This window comes from Rhinopithecus bieti, unplaced genomic scaffold (genome assembly GCF_001698545.2).
Source record: "Rhinopithecus bieti isolate Rb0 unplaced genomic scaffold, ASM169854v2 scaffold_6380, whole genome shotgun sequence".
NCBI classification, from domain to species: Eukaryota; Metazoa; Chordata; class Mammalia; order Primates; family Cercopithecidae; genus Rhinopithecus; species Rhinopithecus bieti.
In genome coordinates this window covers 4,734,538-4,753,337 of record NW_016806642.1, presented here as the reverse complement: position 1 = coordinate 4,753,337, position 18,800 = coordinate 4,734,538, and the positions used below count along the sequence as shown (strand labels likewise).

Here is an 18,800-nt window from a genome sequence, read left to right as displayed (position 1 = left end):
AAAAAAAAAAAAAAAAAAAAGATTTATTGGCCTCAATCAACTTCTTTTCTCCTCCTTTCTTAGAAATCAATTTCAGATGTCTCTTGATTACTTGTTCTTCTTGTTTGGATTCCTGCTCCCTCCTCCTTTAAAAAAAAAACAAAAACGGGGCATCGGTTCATTCCCTTCTAAGATGGGATTCATTCTTGATGGAATGCTGTCACCCAGCCATCAAACAAGCGCTCAGCAGGGTATTAAAGCGGGTGATTTTGTTTGATTAAATAGTCATGTTTCTCTCTTTTTAATGATGGGTAGAAATGTCAGTGCGTATGTCCAACCTGGAGAATGACAGAGATGAAAGGGACGACGACAGCCACGAAGACAGAGGCATCAGTGAGTATTCAGCTGCCTTGCTGCAGAATGTGTCAGCAGGAGGCTAATCCAGAATAAATATTCTTTCTTATATCCTTTTGGCTTGTATTAAAATTTAAGAAGCTTTGACATGGTGACTGGGTTTTTTTAGTTGCTTTATTCTGTCCTTTTTTGTTAGGAGTATGTGTAGGTCTTTGTTTTGTTTTAAAGAATCTCAAAAGATTTTATGATGTTATTTTTTTTTTTTTTTGCATTAAGTGTGTTGGCCTAAAACAGCTCACCCTTTCCTTTATTTCTCTTGCTGTTTATTTCCCAACCATAGTATTTTAGAAAAGGAAGTTTCAGGGATGCATTTTTTTAAAAAATCCCTTAACTAGTGTGTACAACTCAGGGAGGAAAAAAGAGCATTTTCTTTATCAAAAGAGATTTCCATTAGTGTTAAGACACCCTAGCCTTTACCTACTAGACCACAGCTTCCTGATGCATATTGGAGATATGTAATTAAATACCTCTCACTGCACCAGTTCTAAAATCAGCACCCTAATCCCCAGAATTGTTTAAAAAATGATTTATTCTGGCTTTCCAAAGACAATTCTCCCAGCATGTAAATGAGCCCTCTCAGAGCAAATGTGCTTGAAACTACAGAGATACTGGCATAAGAGTGACATTAACTGTCCTTGACTTCCCACAGTCAGCAACACTCGGTTTATAGCTGCGGTCATCGAACGACATGCACACAGTCCGGAAAGAAGGCGCCGCTACTGGGGTCGATCAGGAACAGAAAGTGATCATGGTAAGGTCTAGCTTCCTGCATTTGAAGACCCGAGAAACCTCGTGTACTCCTGTGGGATGATGCTCACACCCTATTTTGACATGGTTTTCCAAAAAGACACACCCCAGCATGCCACCTTTATAAGAGCCCAAGGACAGTTTGCTTATGTCTCGGCACTCCTCTGAGCACACGGATTGCTTTCAAGTTTTTCTCCATACAGAAGGATTCATATTGTCTAAATGGAGCCTGCTTGCCATCCCACTTCCTTTTCCATAAAATCAGCATCCTCTTAGGTCCCGTTCTCCAGTGTTGGCTGGCAAACAGCAGGATCTTTAAGGGCTTTTTCAGCCATGTCCCCTTGGGGCATGACAAGAATCTGTGCTGTCCTCCAGCATTCTCTTGCCCTGACCTCTGGCATGGTCTGGGGAGCTCAGAGAAGCCTTCACCAAAGAAGCAAGAAGCAACATTTGCACTGAGCCTTGAGGGGGTGATTAAAGAAAAGGTAGGGGCAAAGAATATTAGAGGCCAAAGGACCAGTGTGTACGAAGTCAAGGAGTTGTATAAGTGCCTGTAAGATGCTCTGGAAGGGTCAAGGCCAAATTGTGAAGAGGTGCCGAGCGCTAGGTAACTGACAAAATCCACATGCTCTGCCAAAGACTTGGCCATCCCACATGGCTTCTCTCCTTCACTGAGTCCATATTGCTCATTGTTGCAAAGAACAGCAGATGTATCCCAGTCTATAAGCATCACTGCCACGGTTCCACAAAAATACAACAGGCATGGGTAGTGTTTTTCCTGCCATTGTAAAATCTTTTGATTTTTTTAAGGTAGCTGTTTAATTTTCCAGAAATCTATCTTTTCCTCCCAGAATCAAGTCCTTTTTTTAATACATAAATAATGTACTTAAGCCTTTTGACTTAGCTTTTCCATACCTATCCTGGAAAAAAAAAAAAAGTCCTCGAACAGGGTGTTCCCTGCATCTGTACTAAACAATGCAGAAATAGATATTCCTCAAAGCAACCAACATCACCTTTTCCACTACAGCCAGGGCAAAGAAGAGCAGCTAAAGCTCTGTTTTATAAATTGGAGACTGTTAATTTGGGCTTTGAATGACATTATTCCTGCCAACTAAATAGAAACTTCGGGTTTCTATGGAGAACCACAGCAGAACTTAAATTTTTCAGTTTCTTTGACTTTTTTGCTTTTCTCCCTACAAACCTTTGAACCTGCATAAATTCCTGCTGCCAGGCAGTTCTGTGCCTTCTTGTTTGAATAATAAAACAGATTTGAGGCTACTAAAGTTCAAGAGAAATAATTTCTTATTCAGCAGAAATACTGAATCCTTTTCTCTCTCTGAAATACAGAATCCTTTTTCTCTGTGTTCCTCAATAGGAATTGCATCAATACCAAATTAGGATTCTGAGTGATGTTTATGATGTTCCATTAGCCTCTCCCATTGTCTTAGTGAAATGGCATATGAAGCAACAGCTTAGATAAAAGGAAGGGTGCGGTGTCCGTATCTACACTCTAAGGCATCCAGCTAAGGGCTTGGTTCCTTTCATTTTTCACCATAATTGGATCCCTGTTATCCCCAAGGAATGAAAAATAGTTTCTCATGCAGACAGAATGCAACACCAAAAGAAGGGGAAGACATTGACACTCCCCATATTCCAAATGCATCATAAAATCAATAGAATTTAAATGCGTGTTGGCATCCCTTGAACCAGTATGTGGGTCACTAAAAATGGTGGCATTGAGTTAATGTCCCTGTGATGCCTAGAGGTGAAGCTATATACACCTATTAAACAAGTAAATCTAATTGTTTTGTCGGCACACTTGCTTATCTGTATATGCTCTACTCTCCTATTTGGTGGATGTATTGGCATCTGCTATGCACAGTTACGCACTGCATAACAACACTTTGCATATACTACAGGGGTCCCATGAGATTATACTGGAGCTGAAAATTCCTATTGCCTAGTGACATCTTGATGATCCTGACCCTGTATAGGCCTGGGCTAATGTGTGTGTTTGTGTCTTAGTTTTTTGGTGTGTGTGCTTTATTTTTTGAAACGGAGTCTCACTCTTGTTGCCCAAGCTGGAGCACAAAGGCGCGATCTTGGCTCGGTGTACTTCAAAACTATCATTCTTTACATATTGAGAATCTCGTTTGTGATAAATTTTTTTTTTTTTTTTTGGTATTTTATCTGACATTTAATTATATTCGTGGATTTTGTTTTTTCTTCTTTTTTTTTTTGGAGATGCTATGTCTTAGTTTTTAACCAAAAAGTTTAAAAAGTAAAACGTAAAATTTTAAACTAGAAAAAAAGCTTATAGAGTAAGGATATAATGAAAGGAAATATTTTGCACAGCTGTGCAATGTGTCAGTATTTTAACCTGTTATTACAAAATAGTCAAAAAGTTTAAAAAGTTTAAAAGCTTCCAAAGCAAAAAAGTTATAGTAAGCAAAAGTTTATTATTGAAGAAAGAAAAAAATGTTTAATAAATTTAGAGTAGCCTAAGTGTATATGGTGTTTATAAAGTCTGCAGTAGTATACACTGATGTCCTGGGCCTTCACATTCACTCCACTCACTCACTGGCTCACACAGAGCAACTACCAATCCTGCAAGCTCCATTATGGTAAGTGTTCTATACAGGTGAACCTTTTTTGTTTTTTGTTTTTTTGAGATGGAGTTTTGCTCTTGTCGCCCAGGCTGGAGTGCAATGGCACGATCTGGGCTCACCACAGCCTTCATCTCCCGGGTTCAAGTGATTCTCCTCCCGAGTAACTGGGATTACAGGCACGCGCCACCATGCCCAGCTAATTTTGTATTTTTGGAAGAGATTGGGTTTTTACGTGTTGGTCAGGCTGGTCTTGAACTCTCGACCTCAGGTGATCTGCCCACCTCACCCTCCCAAAGTGCTGGGATTACAGGCATGAGCCACTGCACCCGGCCACAGGTGAACCATTTTAAAAAATCTTTTATACTGTATTTTTCTGGTACCTCTTCTGTGTTTAGATATGTAAATACCTATGGTGTTACCTACAGTATTGTATACAATTGTGTTGTAGTTGCCTACAATATTCAGCGCAGTAACATGTGGCACAGGTTTATAGCCTAGAAGAATAGGCTATGCCATATAGCCAAGGTGTGTAGTAGGCTGTACCATCTAGGTTTGTGAAAGTACACTCTGTGACATTTGTGCAATGATGAAATTGCCTAAGGACACATTTCTCAGGATGTATCTCTGTCATTACACAAGGCATGGCTATACCCTAGTACACTGTGGAGGGGGCTACAGATGGGAGTTGGTACTTCCTCAAGACAGCTTGGTGTAGAGGAAGAGCTTAGGAGATAGGGTAAAGCCAGTTCACTTTGAAGCCTACTTCTCCCTCTTTTTTTTCCACAAGCTGTTGAGACCTTAGTGAGCTACCTTAGACCTGAGTTTCCGAATACTTAAAAGTAGGATTAAAAATTCTTAACTGCAGTCTGGGCAATATGGTGAGACCCTGTCTCTACAAAGTAAAAAAATTAGCCATGCATGGTGGTACATGCCTGTAGGCCCAGCTACTCAGGAGACTGAGGTAGGAAGATCACTTGAGCCCAGGAGGTCGAGGTTGCAATGAGCCATGTTTGCACCACTGCACTCTAGCCGAGAGCTGTTTGAGCTCTTTAAGACAGAGCTGTCTCAAAAAATAAAAAAACAAAAAACAAACAAACAAAAAGCCTGCTAGGTAGAGTTACAATGAGGATGAAATGAAATGACATATGATAGGCACGGTGCTCAGGGTTGACCTCCCTACCTCTGTGCCCACCCTGCCCTGAAGGAATTTGCAGTCTAGGAGGAAGCTATAAATGAATGCATGTATTCATATGCTTGATAAAAGATGGAATATGACAGCTTCCTTAAAAGAGTAGGACAAAGAAGGAAAGGGGCGAGAGTTCACTTTTATCTGCGAGTAAATTATGGGAGACCCCATGGAGGAACTGGCATTGACTGGCCCTTGAACTGGTAGGATTGTGGTGCCATGATTCTGTACTCCCTGATCAGAGTATTTCCACATGAATCCTTGAGTGTGTTACACAAAAGGAAACTCAATTAAGTCTGTAAATACATGACTACACAACGGCCTAGGCTCTCATGGTATGGTTCAGAGTTGTGATCCTAGAATTGAATTAAAATTGAATGTTACCAAACTAAACTTAGAAACTTTAGGGTGTATTTTTATTTAGAAATATTTTACATCGCCAACAGAATTTCGTTCTTCAAAAGAATCTAATTTTAATTGTTGTATCTTAAGAAAAACTACTCCAGGCCGGGCGCGGTGGCTCAAGCCTATAATCCCAGCACTTTGGGAGGCCGAGACGGGCGGATCACGAGGTCAGGAGATCGAGACCATCCTAGCTAACATGGTGAAACCCCGTCTCTACTAAAAAAATACAAAAAACTAGCTGGGCGAGGTGGCGGGTGCCTGTAGTCCCAGCTACTCGGGAGGCTGAGGCAGGAGAATGGCGTAAACCCGGGAGGCAGAGCTTACAGTGAGCTGAGATCCGGCCACTGTACTCCAGCCTGGGCGACAGAGCAAGACTCCGTCTCAAAAAAAAAAAAAAAAAAAAAAAAAAAAAAAAAGAAAACTACTCCAATTGAGAATGTTTTTTGAAAGTAGAATCATTTTGGTCCATAGTCTAAGACCACTTAGAATGACTGATTTTCAGCAGTGTTACCCTCAAAAGTGGAGGTTAGAAACAATTACTACCTGTGTATGTTTTCAACTATCTATTTGCTTTGCCCATTTCTCTTAAAAATATCATGTTCTGTCCAATCATCTATTGGCTTATTTTTAAGTCAAAAAACACCTATATGTTATTTGTTCCTTGTGAATTTGTATTTTGGTTGCTATCTCATCAGAAACTTTATGTAGGTGTATATTAGGCAACATTTTTTTCTTTGTAGAGGAAGATTCCCCTAGTTCATGGCAAATTCCAAAATACTTAAAAGCAAATGCTGAACCTTAAAACCTGGTCAAAAAACTTTGTAGATGAACATAAGACCATTTTCTAGAGGTGCACAGATATTCTCCTGCAGTTACTCTCTGTGGCCACGAGATGGTGAGTGCGTCCCCAGAGGGACGTCACACCCCTTATAATCAAATGAAGTTTCTTAGGAACTATCAGATAAATATATAAGCAGACTGTCAAAGAACAGAAACCTAATCTCAGCTCTTTTTTATAGATGCCTGACCTCCTTTCTAAAGCCCATTTCTCACTTGAGATTGTATTTGCAGACACTTTGCTACATAAGCCTTTGGATAGTAAAGAAATTTTTCGTTGAAAGTGTTTGCAAATATCCTTTGTGTTTCAAATAGTGCCTCTTCCTCCATGAGTCAGGGACTATGTCTGTCTTAATTCATCACCCTTCCCAGTGCTCAACAGAATTGCCTGGCACTGAGCAAACAGTTAACTTGCTGAATAAGAAAATGTGTTTGTCTTTCTCCTGCTTCTCCACAACTTGCTATTCCCTTCTCCCCTGACCCCTTCAGATTTCCATTAATTATTGAAATAAGAGGAAGTTACAGAGGGGTTGAGCAATGGTATCATAGTAAGCAAATTAACTGGAATGGCCTTAGTATGAGAGTTTTACTCTGAAAGCACCTCTGTTGAGGTTCCTATCAGAAAGCAGTAGCAGAAGAGATGGGGGTGCCATCCTGAGATGAAGAGATGGGTGCCCTCCTGAGTTGCCTTGAAGACAGCTGCACCATCACTACCATCCTGGATGTGAATCCAGGACCTGTGACCAGCCAGGTTCAGAGTGTCACTGGATTCTGTCATAACCCCTGGACAGAGCCCACTGTATCCTAGAATGTCTTCATTATTAGATGAGACTAGTGAATGTCATACCAGGCAAAGCCATAGGTAACTACAAAATTCATTGATGCCCTTGTTTTGGGTGTATAGTATACGTTGGTGGGGGGTGGGGCAGCAGTTGTTTTTAAGTTCCTGCTTTGTATGAGTCACTGTTAAATACTAGGGGTACAAAGATAAACAGGAACTTACGATTTAAGAAAGAATTTGCTAACAGATAGATAGCCTTATACTTTTATTATAATATGGCAAAATCTAAGAGATGTGCACAGAATGCATGTAACATCACAGAAGGGGCACTAGCCCCCATGTGTGCTGGCAGGACTGGAGGTGGGTGGGGGAAATAGGTTGGGAAAGCTTCCCAGAGAAGACTTTCCAACTGAAGCATGAGGCACAATAGCAAGATGAGGGAAGGTGGGAGGGTGAGCCAAGCAGAAGGGCCACCATGAATCTAACACCTCGAATGCTGACATGAATTATCAGTTAGTGTGTGGGTGCTTGTAAATGAGCAGAGACGGGAAGCTGTCCAGGATGTGTTGGAATAATCACTGAGATTTCGCTAAAATCCTGTTTTCTACTTGAATTCTTTACATATATAGCATAAGGTGGTTTCAACATGCACAGCAGTTTGTGACTTAGGTTTTGGAGCGCAGCATCTGATCTACCACTCCAGACTTAGCCCTGCTAAAGCTGAGAAACCTATTCTGGCTCCTGGTCTCTTAATCCTGGGTAAAGGCATCACTATTTGCTCAGCATCTGAACCTAGAAACCTCGACCTTTTCCAAGGATGTCAGCTCCCTAGCATCTTCACCAGGCAAGTCCATTAAGTTCACCAAATCCAGCCTACTGTACACTTGGAACAGTCCACACTGCAGCTGCCCTACTTCAGGTCTTTGCCATCTCCTCAAGGCACATGCTCCAGCACCCTGTCCTCTGAGCCTCTGATCCCACCTTCCTTCTGTCCAGCCTCCCCCTTGCCCCCTGACCACTCCCACTGTCCAATTCTAGATCATAGCTCATAGCTTCAGCCAGCCTTCTTGACCTGGTCTTAGCCTGTCTGTCCAGTGCCATCTCCCACTGCCCCCACCCCCAGCCCCAAGCTTTCACCATTTCCAGAAGCCACCAGAGCCCTTCCAGCTGTTGTACCATTGCATGTACTTGGGCCCTGCTGTAAGTACCTTTACACCCCTGTCCTTACCTACTGAGTCCCTTTTCTCCCATCAGGGCTACCCAATTGTCACCTCCTCAATGATCTAAGCCAAGTTAATTGGCTTTGGAGTTCCTTCTGTGTGCCTCTGTTTTAGCACATGGGTGTTTCCCCTTCTTGCCCACGGGCCTCTCAGGAGCTGAGGCCTCACCTTAACCCTTTCCTGTCCAGCCTCTAGCCTGGCACCTGGCACCAAGAAGGCACTCAGTCATGGTGGACACATATGTCAGTGAACACTTCCTCTTCTGCCCTGAATTTGCAGATGACACTTCTGAGATTCTGGCTAGACATCTCCACATATGTGACCTACAGACTCTCAAAATCAAGCTGTGCATAAGCAAAATTTGTCTTCTTTCCTGAGACTCAATCTGTGAGTTGTCCTTTCTTATCATTATAAGTTGAAGTTGTAGCCACCTTTCACTACTCCTCACCCCCACAGTCCCCCACATCTGATGACTTACCAATTTCTCTTGCCTCCACCACTGAGATAGCTTTTAAATCTGTCCAATCCCACCGCCCTAGTTTTCTCTATCCCTCACGTGGGCTGTTGAAATAACCTCCTAAGTGCTCACTGTCTTTCCTTTCCCTTCATCTCCCAAACCACCATCCTCTAAACACAAATGATCATGCCATTTTTTGGCCTGCTCAGAATCTTGTGCGGTCTCTCCATTTGCTACTCTTCGGCATGGGCTTTATGATCTGACCCAACTTTCTGCCTCCCACCTGCCCTACTCTCCAGCTACCTGCTAGCACTCATCCAAGCCACGTGGAACAAGGATGGCCTTTATATCCACACCTCTATGGCTGTGGTCATCCTGTTCCTTTTTTCATATCCACTTATCAAACTCCTACTCATCCACTTCAGTCCGACTAAAATATACATTCTCTGAAGATTCCTTATTCCCCTAGCCAGAATTAGATATTCCCTCTTCTGGATTTTAATTATACCTCAGTTATAGCATTTACCATTATCTGTGTAAGAGGAAGCTTTGCTTTGTGAGCATCTGTCTCAAACTCAACTGTGAAGTCATTAAGGAAAGGTGACGTCTCTTATTTGTGTTTCCTCATCTGCTCCAGCCCCATAATGGTCTTCAGTAAATGAATAATTGAATGACCAATGCTTCTATTTGTTTCATTTCTCAAACACTAGCTTTTGAGTTCCCTGTGCAGGGACCAGGCTTTCATCTTTGTATGTCTTCCAGTGCCCAACACAGTGACTTGTATATTGTAGGTACACGGTAAATATTTGTTAAGTTGGACTGACAGCTGTATAATTCTATCATTTGAGTAACGTTTCACTGAGGACAGAATTTTTGCACAGAGCATACAGTTTCAGCCACAAATGACTCCTGCTTGGCTGCATGCAAGAACGTCAATTTTGCAGCCATGAATGTGACTAGCACTACCCACGGGTAAGTGCTGATTGATGCTAACTGTAGATGCAGTGGAAATATTAATGAGCTGTCGCTTCTCAAAATGTTTAAAGGAGATTTTTGCAATATTTAAAAACATGCCAGGAATCTGAGAATGGAATCCTTTGATCAGCAAGGACATTTGCTTTTGAAACATGTATTGCTTAGAATACCAAAAGAAATTAAATTTAAACGGGGGAGGTGGGGCAACTAACACAGAGAATAGTTGATTCCACAGCTAGTTGCCGTGGGTATATGTGGAGTTAGTGTTTCATGAGGCACTAGAACTTTGGGCAAGTTCCTTAACGTCTCTGAACATCATTTTCCTGAACTGTAAAATGGATATTAAAATATATCGTCATTGGTGTGCAAGAAATGACACAAGTGCCTGCTACCGAGCAAGTACGCAGGTGATGGTGGTGGTTCTTTTTGTTCTATTGTGGCGCCACACTCAGGCATTTTGAAGCCCAGATTTCCCCACCAGCCCCAATTGATCTGAGTCCTGTTCAGATCTTCTTCTTGAGGGTGCCCATTTTTTGGATTTCTTTAATAAAAAAGATCATCTTTATCTTAGGTAGAACTGTAGAAAGGTAGGTCCCCAGTGGTGGCTAGCCATGGATGATGGGATGTAGGGTGATTTTCATTTTCGTGTTGCTGGTTTGGGGATTTGGGATGAGGGTTCTGGTTTATTTTTTTTTTCTCCTCCATACTTTCTCAGCTGTCTAAAGTGGTTATGTATGTATTGTGTCATTGTTTTAAGGGAAAAAAGAGTTATCACTAAATCTCTTTAAAGATAAATTACTTTAGCATCTGCTAACAGTCTGCCAGTGTTTGCACTTATGTATTGCAAAGGCAGGAATACCTCCCAGTGCCCTAGAAGTTGCCAGTGAATCTTCTCTCTGCGTCTTGAAGCTCTCAGCTGTGTGTTTGTTTTGTTCTTTTTCTAGGTTACAGCACCATGAGCCCACAGGAGGACAGTGAAAATCCTCCATGCAACAATGACCCCTTGTCAGCCGGGGTCGATGTGGGAAACCATGATGAGGACTTAGACCTGGATACCCCCCCTCAGACTGCTGCCCTACTAAGTCACAAGTTCCACCACTACCGGTCACACCACCCTACACTTCATCATAGCCACCACTTACAGGCGGCCGTGACGGTACACACTGTTGATGCAGAATGCTAACGATCTCCTCACCTCCATGCCAAGATGAGATCTGGGAGCTACCGAATGTTCTGGAAAGAAAAAGAACCAGCTTAAAACCCACAGCAAGAGACCTCCCTCGTGTTTGTACTTTGTGCAGAGTTGTTTGAGTCATTTCCTGCCTGATGACATGGTTAAAAATGAGAGAAACAACAACACAGTCACATTTGTGAAGACGTGAGGCTGGTTCTGAAATGGAGGGGAAATAAGCCTGATGAACGAACCTGCCATAACACTAATGGAAGGGAACAGAAGGCGAGCCTCCAAACACAGAGACGGAACCTGCACGTGAAGCTGAGCCAGAGGAATGTTCCGAAGAGCCAGAAGCATTCAGCTCTCCTTAACTGGAAGAGAGAAAAATCTGCTCACCCAGAGACTGGAATGTGGCACATGCAGATACAAATGTGTGCATTGAAGATTTCACTTTGTTTCTTAGCGGTACCTGGATACCACAATTGCTGTATGGAACTCATGTTATGCTCTAAACGATGCATCTCAAAATTTCTAAGTAAAGGATTATTTTTCTACTATTTATTGAACTTTCAAATATTCTCAAACTTTGGGGAAAAGGAAAGGAAACACAGGAGAAGTTTTCAGCAGTTGCCCTGAGTTATTTTGTGTGTAATGAAGTGATTCTTTGATTAAGGAGCTCTATTTCTTATTTAACTGATATCCCACTGCCCCACTCCACAAAATAGGAAAATGAAGAAATCTTTCCCTCTGACTTGTTTACATCATTTCATGGAAACACATCTTTGTTTGTAATGCAGTATTCTTTCTCTGTGTTTGACAGAGATGGGGAGGGGCAGAGGAATCTAAGAGGTTTTAAAAGAAATGTTACGTTTCTTATGACTTGTTTCCACTCCTCGCACAATGCTAGTCTTAGGTTTCTACGAAACCTAATGTTAGAACCTCATCCTTTCAGCTAAGGGAGGATTGGATTTATTTTCCTTGTTTTAGAGACTACAAATTTTTAAATGTCCCATTTCGACTGAGAATATTGACATATAAGGGAAGACGTTTTCTAAATTGTGAATGTCTGGTTCTTAATTAAAGATTTTTTTTTTTAATACTACAGTTAAAAGCTGCTGCCAGTTATCCAAGACGTTATCCACCAAACTGCTTTGTGATTTATACAGGGACTAATCAAATCTGGCTACTATAACATGGGGCATTGTAACTTTAAAGTAGTGTTTTAATTACAGTGATGTATTTTAGACTCACATTTTGTGATTCAAATATGTTATAAAGACATTCTTGCACCGTGGTAAAGAATGTGTGTGGTAAATCTCCGTTTATATGTAGTTGGAAAAAAATTCACTGAATAATGTTTTAATGATAGGGTATTATGATACAATGTAAAAAACAATTGGTTCTTCAACAGTACAGAAAGTAAACTATATATGTGCTATCAGGAAGCCCCTTCATACTGTGTATAAAATTGCAATCTAGTGAAATAAACTGTATGCAACAGACCACTTTAGTGGCTACAGTGATGGTTAATGTACCACTCCTTGTGCCTCTAGGCAAGTTACATTCACTTTGTAACCTAGCAGGTCAGTTGCCAAACTGAAAATAGACCTCTTTTCAATGCTACAATCAACTTCTAGGGCTTCTTGACCATCTAGATCAAATATGCAAACAACTTAACAATATAATGGGATAAAAATGTGTAGAACATAGCTCTCCCTTCCTGAGCGTCTGTATTCATGTAACTAATAATAAATGGTTCTTCTCTAACTGCTAGAAGGATTGAATTAGTTCCCTGCCTTCCCAGAAATTAAACTTCCTCATAGGATACTAGTTCGTTTCCTAAGGTTGAGAAGCTCTGTTAGGAAATTGATTGAGGAGGGAGAAGTGGAGGGGAAACTTGGTGATTTCAAGAAAAGAATCACAAAACTTAGAGCTTAAAAATGAAATAGGTACCATCTATACAAACACAGTAACAAAATACATTTTGTATCTTTTGGGTTTTTTTGTTTGTTTTCATTTTTGAGATGGGATCTTGCTGTGTCACCCAGGCTGGAGTGCAGCGGCGTGATCTCTCAGCTCACTGCAACCTCTGCCTCCTGGGTTCAAGTGATTCTCCTGCCTCAGCCTCCTGAATAGCTGGGATTATAGGTACTTGCCACCAGGCTCGGCTAATTTTTGTGTTTTTAATAGAGACTGGGTTTCGCCATGTTGGCCATGCTGGTCTCGAACTCCTGACCTCAAATGATCATCCATCTCGGCATCCCAAAGTGCTAGGATGAGCCACCGCACCCAGCCCATTTTGTATCTTTTGTGATAAGAGTTTTTCCTATTCCAAACTTGAGGGGAAAGTAATTGAATGTTTATACCTAAACCAAAACATTGCTGAGTTGTAAAGATCCTGTGAAATATGACATAAGGTTGAAGTTTTGATCTTCTATAATTATCTTTTATCTAATCCAAGGGTTACATATAATGTCACATAAACATTCGTTGTCATTGTTTAAATGGTAAAATATGTTTCCGGAGATTTTTTATCATGGTGCCAGTTAACAGTGTTTGTTAAACATGAGTCTTCCCTGAGATCCTGAAGGAGGTTTACCAATATCTTTTTATTCACCAAAGCCTCCTGCTGCCAGTAACCAACATTGCTTATCAATGTTGATAAGTATCAAAACTAAGGAGATTCCAGGTCACTTTATATAGCTAGGAAAAAAATGTCCTATTGTAGCCCAAGGAAAACAGGGCTCAGGCTCATGCTAGTCCTCATGGCATATACGGTTCATCTGCTTTTCAGATAGGTTTATTTTAGAAATTTTGTAAACTATACTGTAGGGTATGTTTTTTCCTCCATTTGATTGAATACTCATCTAAACCTCATTGATAATATATTTGAAAAACTTAGGCAATATGAACTTGTTTTGCCTATTAGAGTGACTGGTATGTGGAAAGAAGTCCTGAAATACCACAAGTTCTTTTTCCCATGGCGATGAACTGCCCTAATGATTACATTTTTTTAAATGTATATCTGGCAGAATAATTATATTCTTAAAACATGCCAGCCGGGTCCAGGTGCCATGTCTCTCACCTGTAATCCCAGCATTTTGGAAGGCTGAAGTGGGTGGATCACATGGTCAGGAGTTTGAGACCAGCCTGGCCAGTATGGTGAAACCCGGTCTCTGCTAAAAATACAAAAATTAACCAAGCATGGTGACAAATGACTGTAGTCCCAGCTACTCTGGAGGGAGGATTGCTTGAGTCTAGGAGGTCCAGGCTAAAGTGAGCTGAGATCACGCCACTGAACTCTAGTCTGGGCAACAAAGTGAGACCCTTTCTCAAAACAAAACAAAACAAAACAAACAAAAAACCCATACCAGCCACGTCTCATCTATGTCCTTTTTGGTCTGTTTCAGAAGAGGAGGAGTAATGATTTTCCTAACTGAGATAGAATGCCATATTCAGGAGTTTTCCTAATGTTTTAGTTAAAAGAATTTTAAGTTTCTGTGTCTATTACTTAGGCACTGTAACTAGATATTTTTTAATAGTTAACTACACACATTGAGATTGAGATTTTTCTAGATTTCCTCCATTCTCTCTCATCAGCCCTAAATTGCTCATTATGGCCTCTTCCTTCTCTTGTTCCATAATTCAATGTTTCTCATTTTTTATTAATTATTGCTCCCTCCCCTTGAGGAAGAAATTTTAATTTAATTTGAATTCTCCCTAACAAGGGAAATTAAATACTAGAGGATAAGGTTTTCTTTGGATTGGGTTGCATTTTGGAGAGATACAAATCATTGTCATCTCCGTTTCTTTTCCTTCTGCAATAATTCATTTTCACTCCTTTATAGGCAGTATCTCCTCCACTGAGAATGTGTGCCCTAAATAAAGGAGTTCTCCAAAGTTTTGACTTCAGCGCCTTTTTTCAGTACTATTTGTTGCCCTCCATCTCTTTTTAAGCTACACATGCTTTCTTGTCATTGCTTGGGGTGGCCTGAAGTTGAAAAGCAAGAAGGCCTGAAGTTGAGTACATGGGAATGAATGAAACAGGCATGATCCTTTTCCATACTGAATGTGGAGATGTAAGTGGATGTAAGTGGATGTATGTGGAGATGTAAGTGGATAACAGGGTTGACTCCCCAGTATTGCACTCCCAGAATTGTTTATCCCACAATTCCATTGACTTCAGTCATAGAGTTGGATTTCTTTTTTTTTTTTTTTTTTTTTTTTTTTTTTTTTTTTTTGAGACAGAGTCTCGCTCTGTCGCCCAGGCTGGAGTGCAGTGGCGGGATCTCAGCTCATTGCAAGCTCCACCTCCCGGGTTCCCGCTATTCTCCTGCCTCAGCCTCCCAAGTAGCTGGGACTACAGGCACCCGCCACCTCGCCCGGCTAGTTTTTTTGTATTTTTTTTTTAGTAGAGACGGGGTTTCACCATGTTAGCCAGGATGGTCTCGATCTCCTGACCTCGTGATCCGCCCGTCTCGGCCTCCCAAAGTGCTGGGATTACAGGCTTGAGCCACCGCGCCCGGCCAGAGTTGGATTTCTTAGTTCTATGACAAGAATAATAAATCCATCCTACTTATTTGGTCAGAAACTAAGACTCACTGCAAATAGCATAAAGCGTTTTTCCTGATGGTAGGGGGAACATGTGACCTAATTTGGTTCAATCTAACTGAAAGGACTTGGGTTGCAAGGAAAGACTCTTTGTCTCCCAGTAAATGTGAAGAAGCCAGCAGGTAACGTCTATCCTAGCTGGCTGCCATCTTTCTTTCACCAGTGTCAGCAGCTTCAGGGTGACACTGATGCCATGGACAGTGGAGTACAGAGAATGAAAGAATAGGACATCTTAAACTGCTGACTCAGCCAGCTCTGAATCCCATCCTGCCTCCGGATTTCCACTTATGGGAGATAATAAAATGTCCTATTGTTTAAGATCAGTTGAATTGACTTTTTAATACCTCTACTTGAAAGCATCCAGTATAGACATAAAACCAGCAAATGCAAAAATATAAGTACACCTTTGCGTAGGGTCATTTGCTGTGAAGGCATTGGAAGAGCAATGGGTGAATTAGCCCACAATGGGAGTTGGGAGGAACAGAACCTGCTTTAGATGTGATGCTCGTGGGAAGCCTCTGAGAGGGTGATGCTGAAGCTGCCACCTGAAGAATAAGAAAGAGCTAGATAGACAAGGGTACAGTGGGCAGGCAGATATTTCAGACAGAGGGAATAGAACCTCAGTAGGCCTGAGCTATGAAAGCATCAAGTCCAGTGCATTGGTCAACAAAGGGAAAGCGAGATGCAGTGAGAATGAAGAGGCAGGAAAATGAAGTATATATATATAGTCTCACTATGTTGCCCAAGCTGGAATGCAGTGACTATTCACAGGTGCTATCATAGCACACTAGGGCCTCAAATTCTTGGGCTCAAGCAACCCTGAGTAGCTGGGACTACAGGCACACGCCACCACACTCAGCTAATTTTTGTGTTTTCAGTAGAGACAGGGCTTCACCATATTGGCCAGGCTGTTCTCAAACTCCTGACCAAAGTGCTGAGATTACAGGCATAAGCCAGGACGCTCGTCCCTCCTTTTCATATGAACTCTTATAGCCCCAACTAGATACCAGCTTTCTCAGGGCAGGGACTGTTTCTTATTCCTCTTTGTAGTGCTCATGGCACCACACCCTGGACTTACACAACTAAATTTCTAGAGTGCCAACTACAGTCATAATTAGTTGCAAGTTATAATAATATATGTAATATTTAAAGCAGTGAATGAAGCCAAATGATTTCTCCAAATCATATGCTTAATCAATTAATACAAAAGATTTTTAGTATATTGTACTAACAACTTACATAATGTTGCAGGTTTGAGTTTTTTTAATGTTATCTCTGGTGTGAAAACCCTCAACAACTTCCTAAAACATACAGTTTCAGTAGATGGGCCTTTTAAAAGCGACCTATATTTTATTATAATAATTTATATGACATAGATGTACTCCTCAATGCAAAAATAATTCCTAATGGCTAATTTAAATATAGAGTGATCTATTCAAAATAGTTTTAAATAACATTCCTTTTGAAAAGAGAACTTATATACAAAAGATTTTCAAATCCTATTTCTTATAATACTACTTGTATTTCTTTCATGCCATTCCCATTCTATTTCAGTGCGGCTTGATTAAAGTATTTAATGCAACACTATACCCACCAGGATTACTGTCTTAGTTCTTAGGCCTAGTACTTTTGGGGGAAAAAAAAAATTACATAACGAGATGCTTGGCTCCCCTCCAAAGGTATGTTCTTGACTTTCAGGGATCCTTGGCAATCCCTTATCCAGACCCAGTTTACTCACTTCCACTTCCCTCTAAAATCCCTTCCCATGGCCGGGCACAGTGGCTCACACCTGTAATCCCAGCAGCTTGGGGGGCCAAGGCAGGTGGATCACCTGAGGTCAGGAGTTCAAGAGCAGCCTGGCCAACTTGGCGAAACCCCGTCTCTACTAATAAAGTACAAAAATTAGCTGAGGATGGTGGCACTTGCCTCTAATAACAGCTACTCGGGAGGCTGAGGCAGGAGAATCACTTGAACCCGGGAGGCAGAGGTTGCAGTGAGATGAGATTGCGCCATTGCACTCCAGCCTGAGCAACAAGAGCGGAGCTCCATCTCAAAACAAACAAATAAATTAAAAACCTTCCCAAACACGTCCACATCCTTTGCCCCTTTACTCTGTCCTGCCACAGTTTCTCCAAAGCTGCCTTTAGGTTCTACCCTCGCATTTGGGTATAAGTCCCATAACTTTTATCCCTACCACATAAAAGTTGCTCTCAGACATCATCCTGCTCTCTGTTCTCTCTCAGAGGAAGGAAGGTTCCTGCTCCTTTGCAGTTCCAGCCTGTACATGTTTGATGTAGTTGCATCAAAAATGCATAGCCTCAGCTCCACTTTCCCACCGGTGGTTCCTACTCTTTGAACCTAATGCACATTCAATTATCCTCTAACCTAAAAATACAAAACTTCCTTAGCTTTGCTTTCCCCTCACATTACTATTCATGTTTCTCTGTCTTTCTGGGCTCACATTTCAAAATCATAGTGTTCGCTCAAGACCTCACAAACGGCCTCCTCCTGTGGCCACGTGGCTGCACGTACTGCGCCATGAGTTCATCCTGGGTTGTGACTTCCCCTGGGAGCAGTAAATGCGCTCCTCCTCCCAGGTCTGCACCCCGACCTTTGTCCCACTCTCTGTTTCCTAAAATCCTGCACCCTTTTGCAGTTGTCTGTGTGGTTCTCTACATGAGTATCTCCCCAGCAGTTCCAGCACCAGAGATCCCATTGTCCCTTTCCTACTCTGAGCTGCTGTCACTGTGCACCTGGACACTGCAGCAACCTCCCCGTTGTTCTCTCCATTCTTTTTCTTTCTTTTTTTAAGACAGTCTTGCTCTGTTTCCCAGGCAGGAGTGCAGTGGTGCAATCTCGGCTCACTGCGACCTCTGCCTTCTGTGTTCCAGCGATTCTTATGCCTCAGCCACCCCCCAGATAGCTGGAATTACAGCTGTGCACCATCACACCTGGCTAATTTTTGTATTTTTAGTAGAGATGGGGTTTGCCATGTTGGCCAGTCTGGTCTTGAACTCCTGACCTCAGGTGATCCACCCACCTCGGCCTCCCATAGTGCTGGGGTTACAGGCGTGAACCACCATGGCTGGCCTTCCTCTCTCCATTCTTATTTCCTCCAATTCATTCTCTATGCGGTGGGCAGAGTAACCTTTTTGTTATTGAAGCACCCATTCCTATGACTGATAAGTATGCATGTCACATATTATAAAACTAACCACTTTAAACTGTACAATTTAGTGGCATTTTGTGCATTCAAAATGTTTTACCACCTACACTTTGAGAAACAAAAAATGAAATCCTAAACCCCTGGACTGACTGAACAGATACCCTCTTGCCAAGGGAACCCCAGAGAAACATTAAAAACTGATTTCCCAGTTATGATGGGACCAGAGGTCCAACGCGCCT

At 41.7% G+C, this 18,800-nt stretch overlaps 1 protein-coding gene across 3 annotated transcripts in view; it reads left to right on the top strand.

Moving 5' to 3' along the window:
- Nucleotides 1-12,289, top strand: part of CACHD1 (cache domain containing 1) — a 231,708-nt gene extending 219,419 nt beyond the window's left edge. For 2 of the 3 annotated variants that reach the window (XM_017877195.1, XM_017877196.1), the window contains exons 24-26: nucleotides 295-372; nucleotides 1,043-1,144; nucleotides 10,555-12,289. In XM_017877195.1, the coding sequence (XP_017732684.1) occupies nucleotides 295-372; nucleotides 1,043-1,144; nucleotides 10,555-10,793 (419 nt within the window). In that variant the 3' untranslated portion in view covers nucleotides 10,794-12,289. The remainder of the gene's footprint in view (nucleotides 1-294; nucleotides 373-1,042; nucleotides 1,145-10,554) is intronic. The other variant, XM_017877194.1, reaches the window with a different exon arrangement.
- Nucleotides 12,290-18,800: the final 6,511 nt, after the last annotated feature.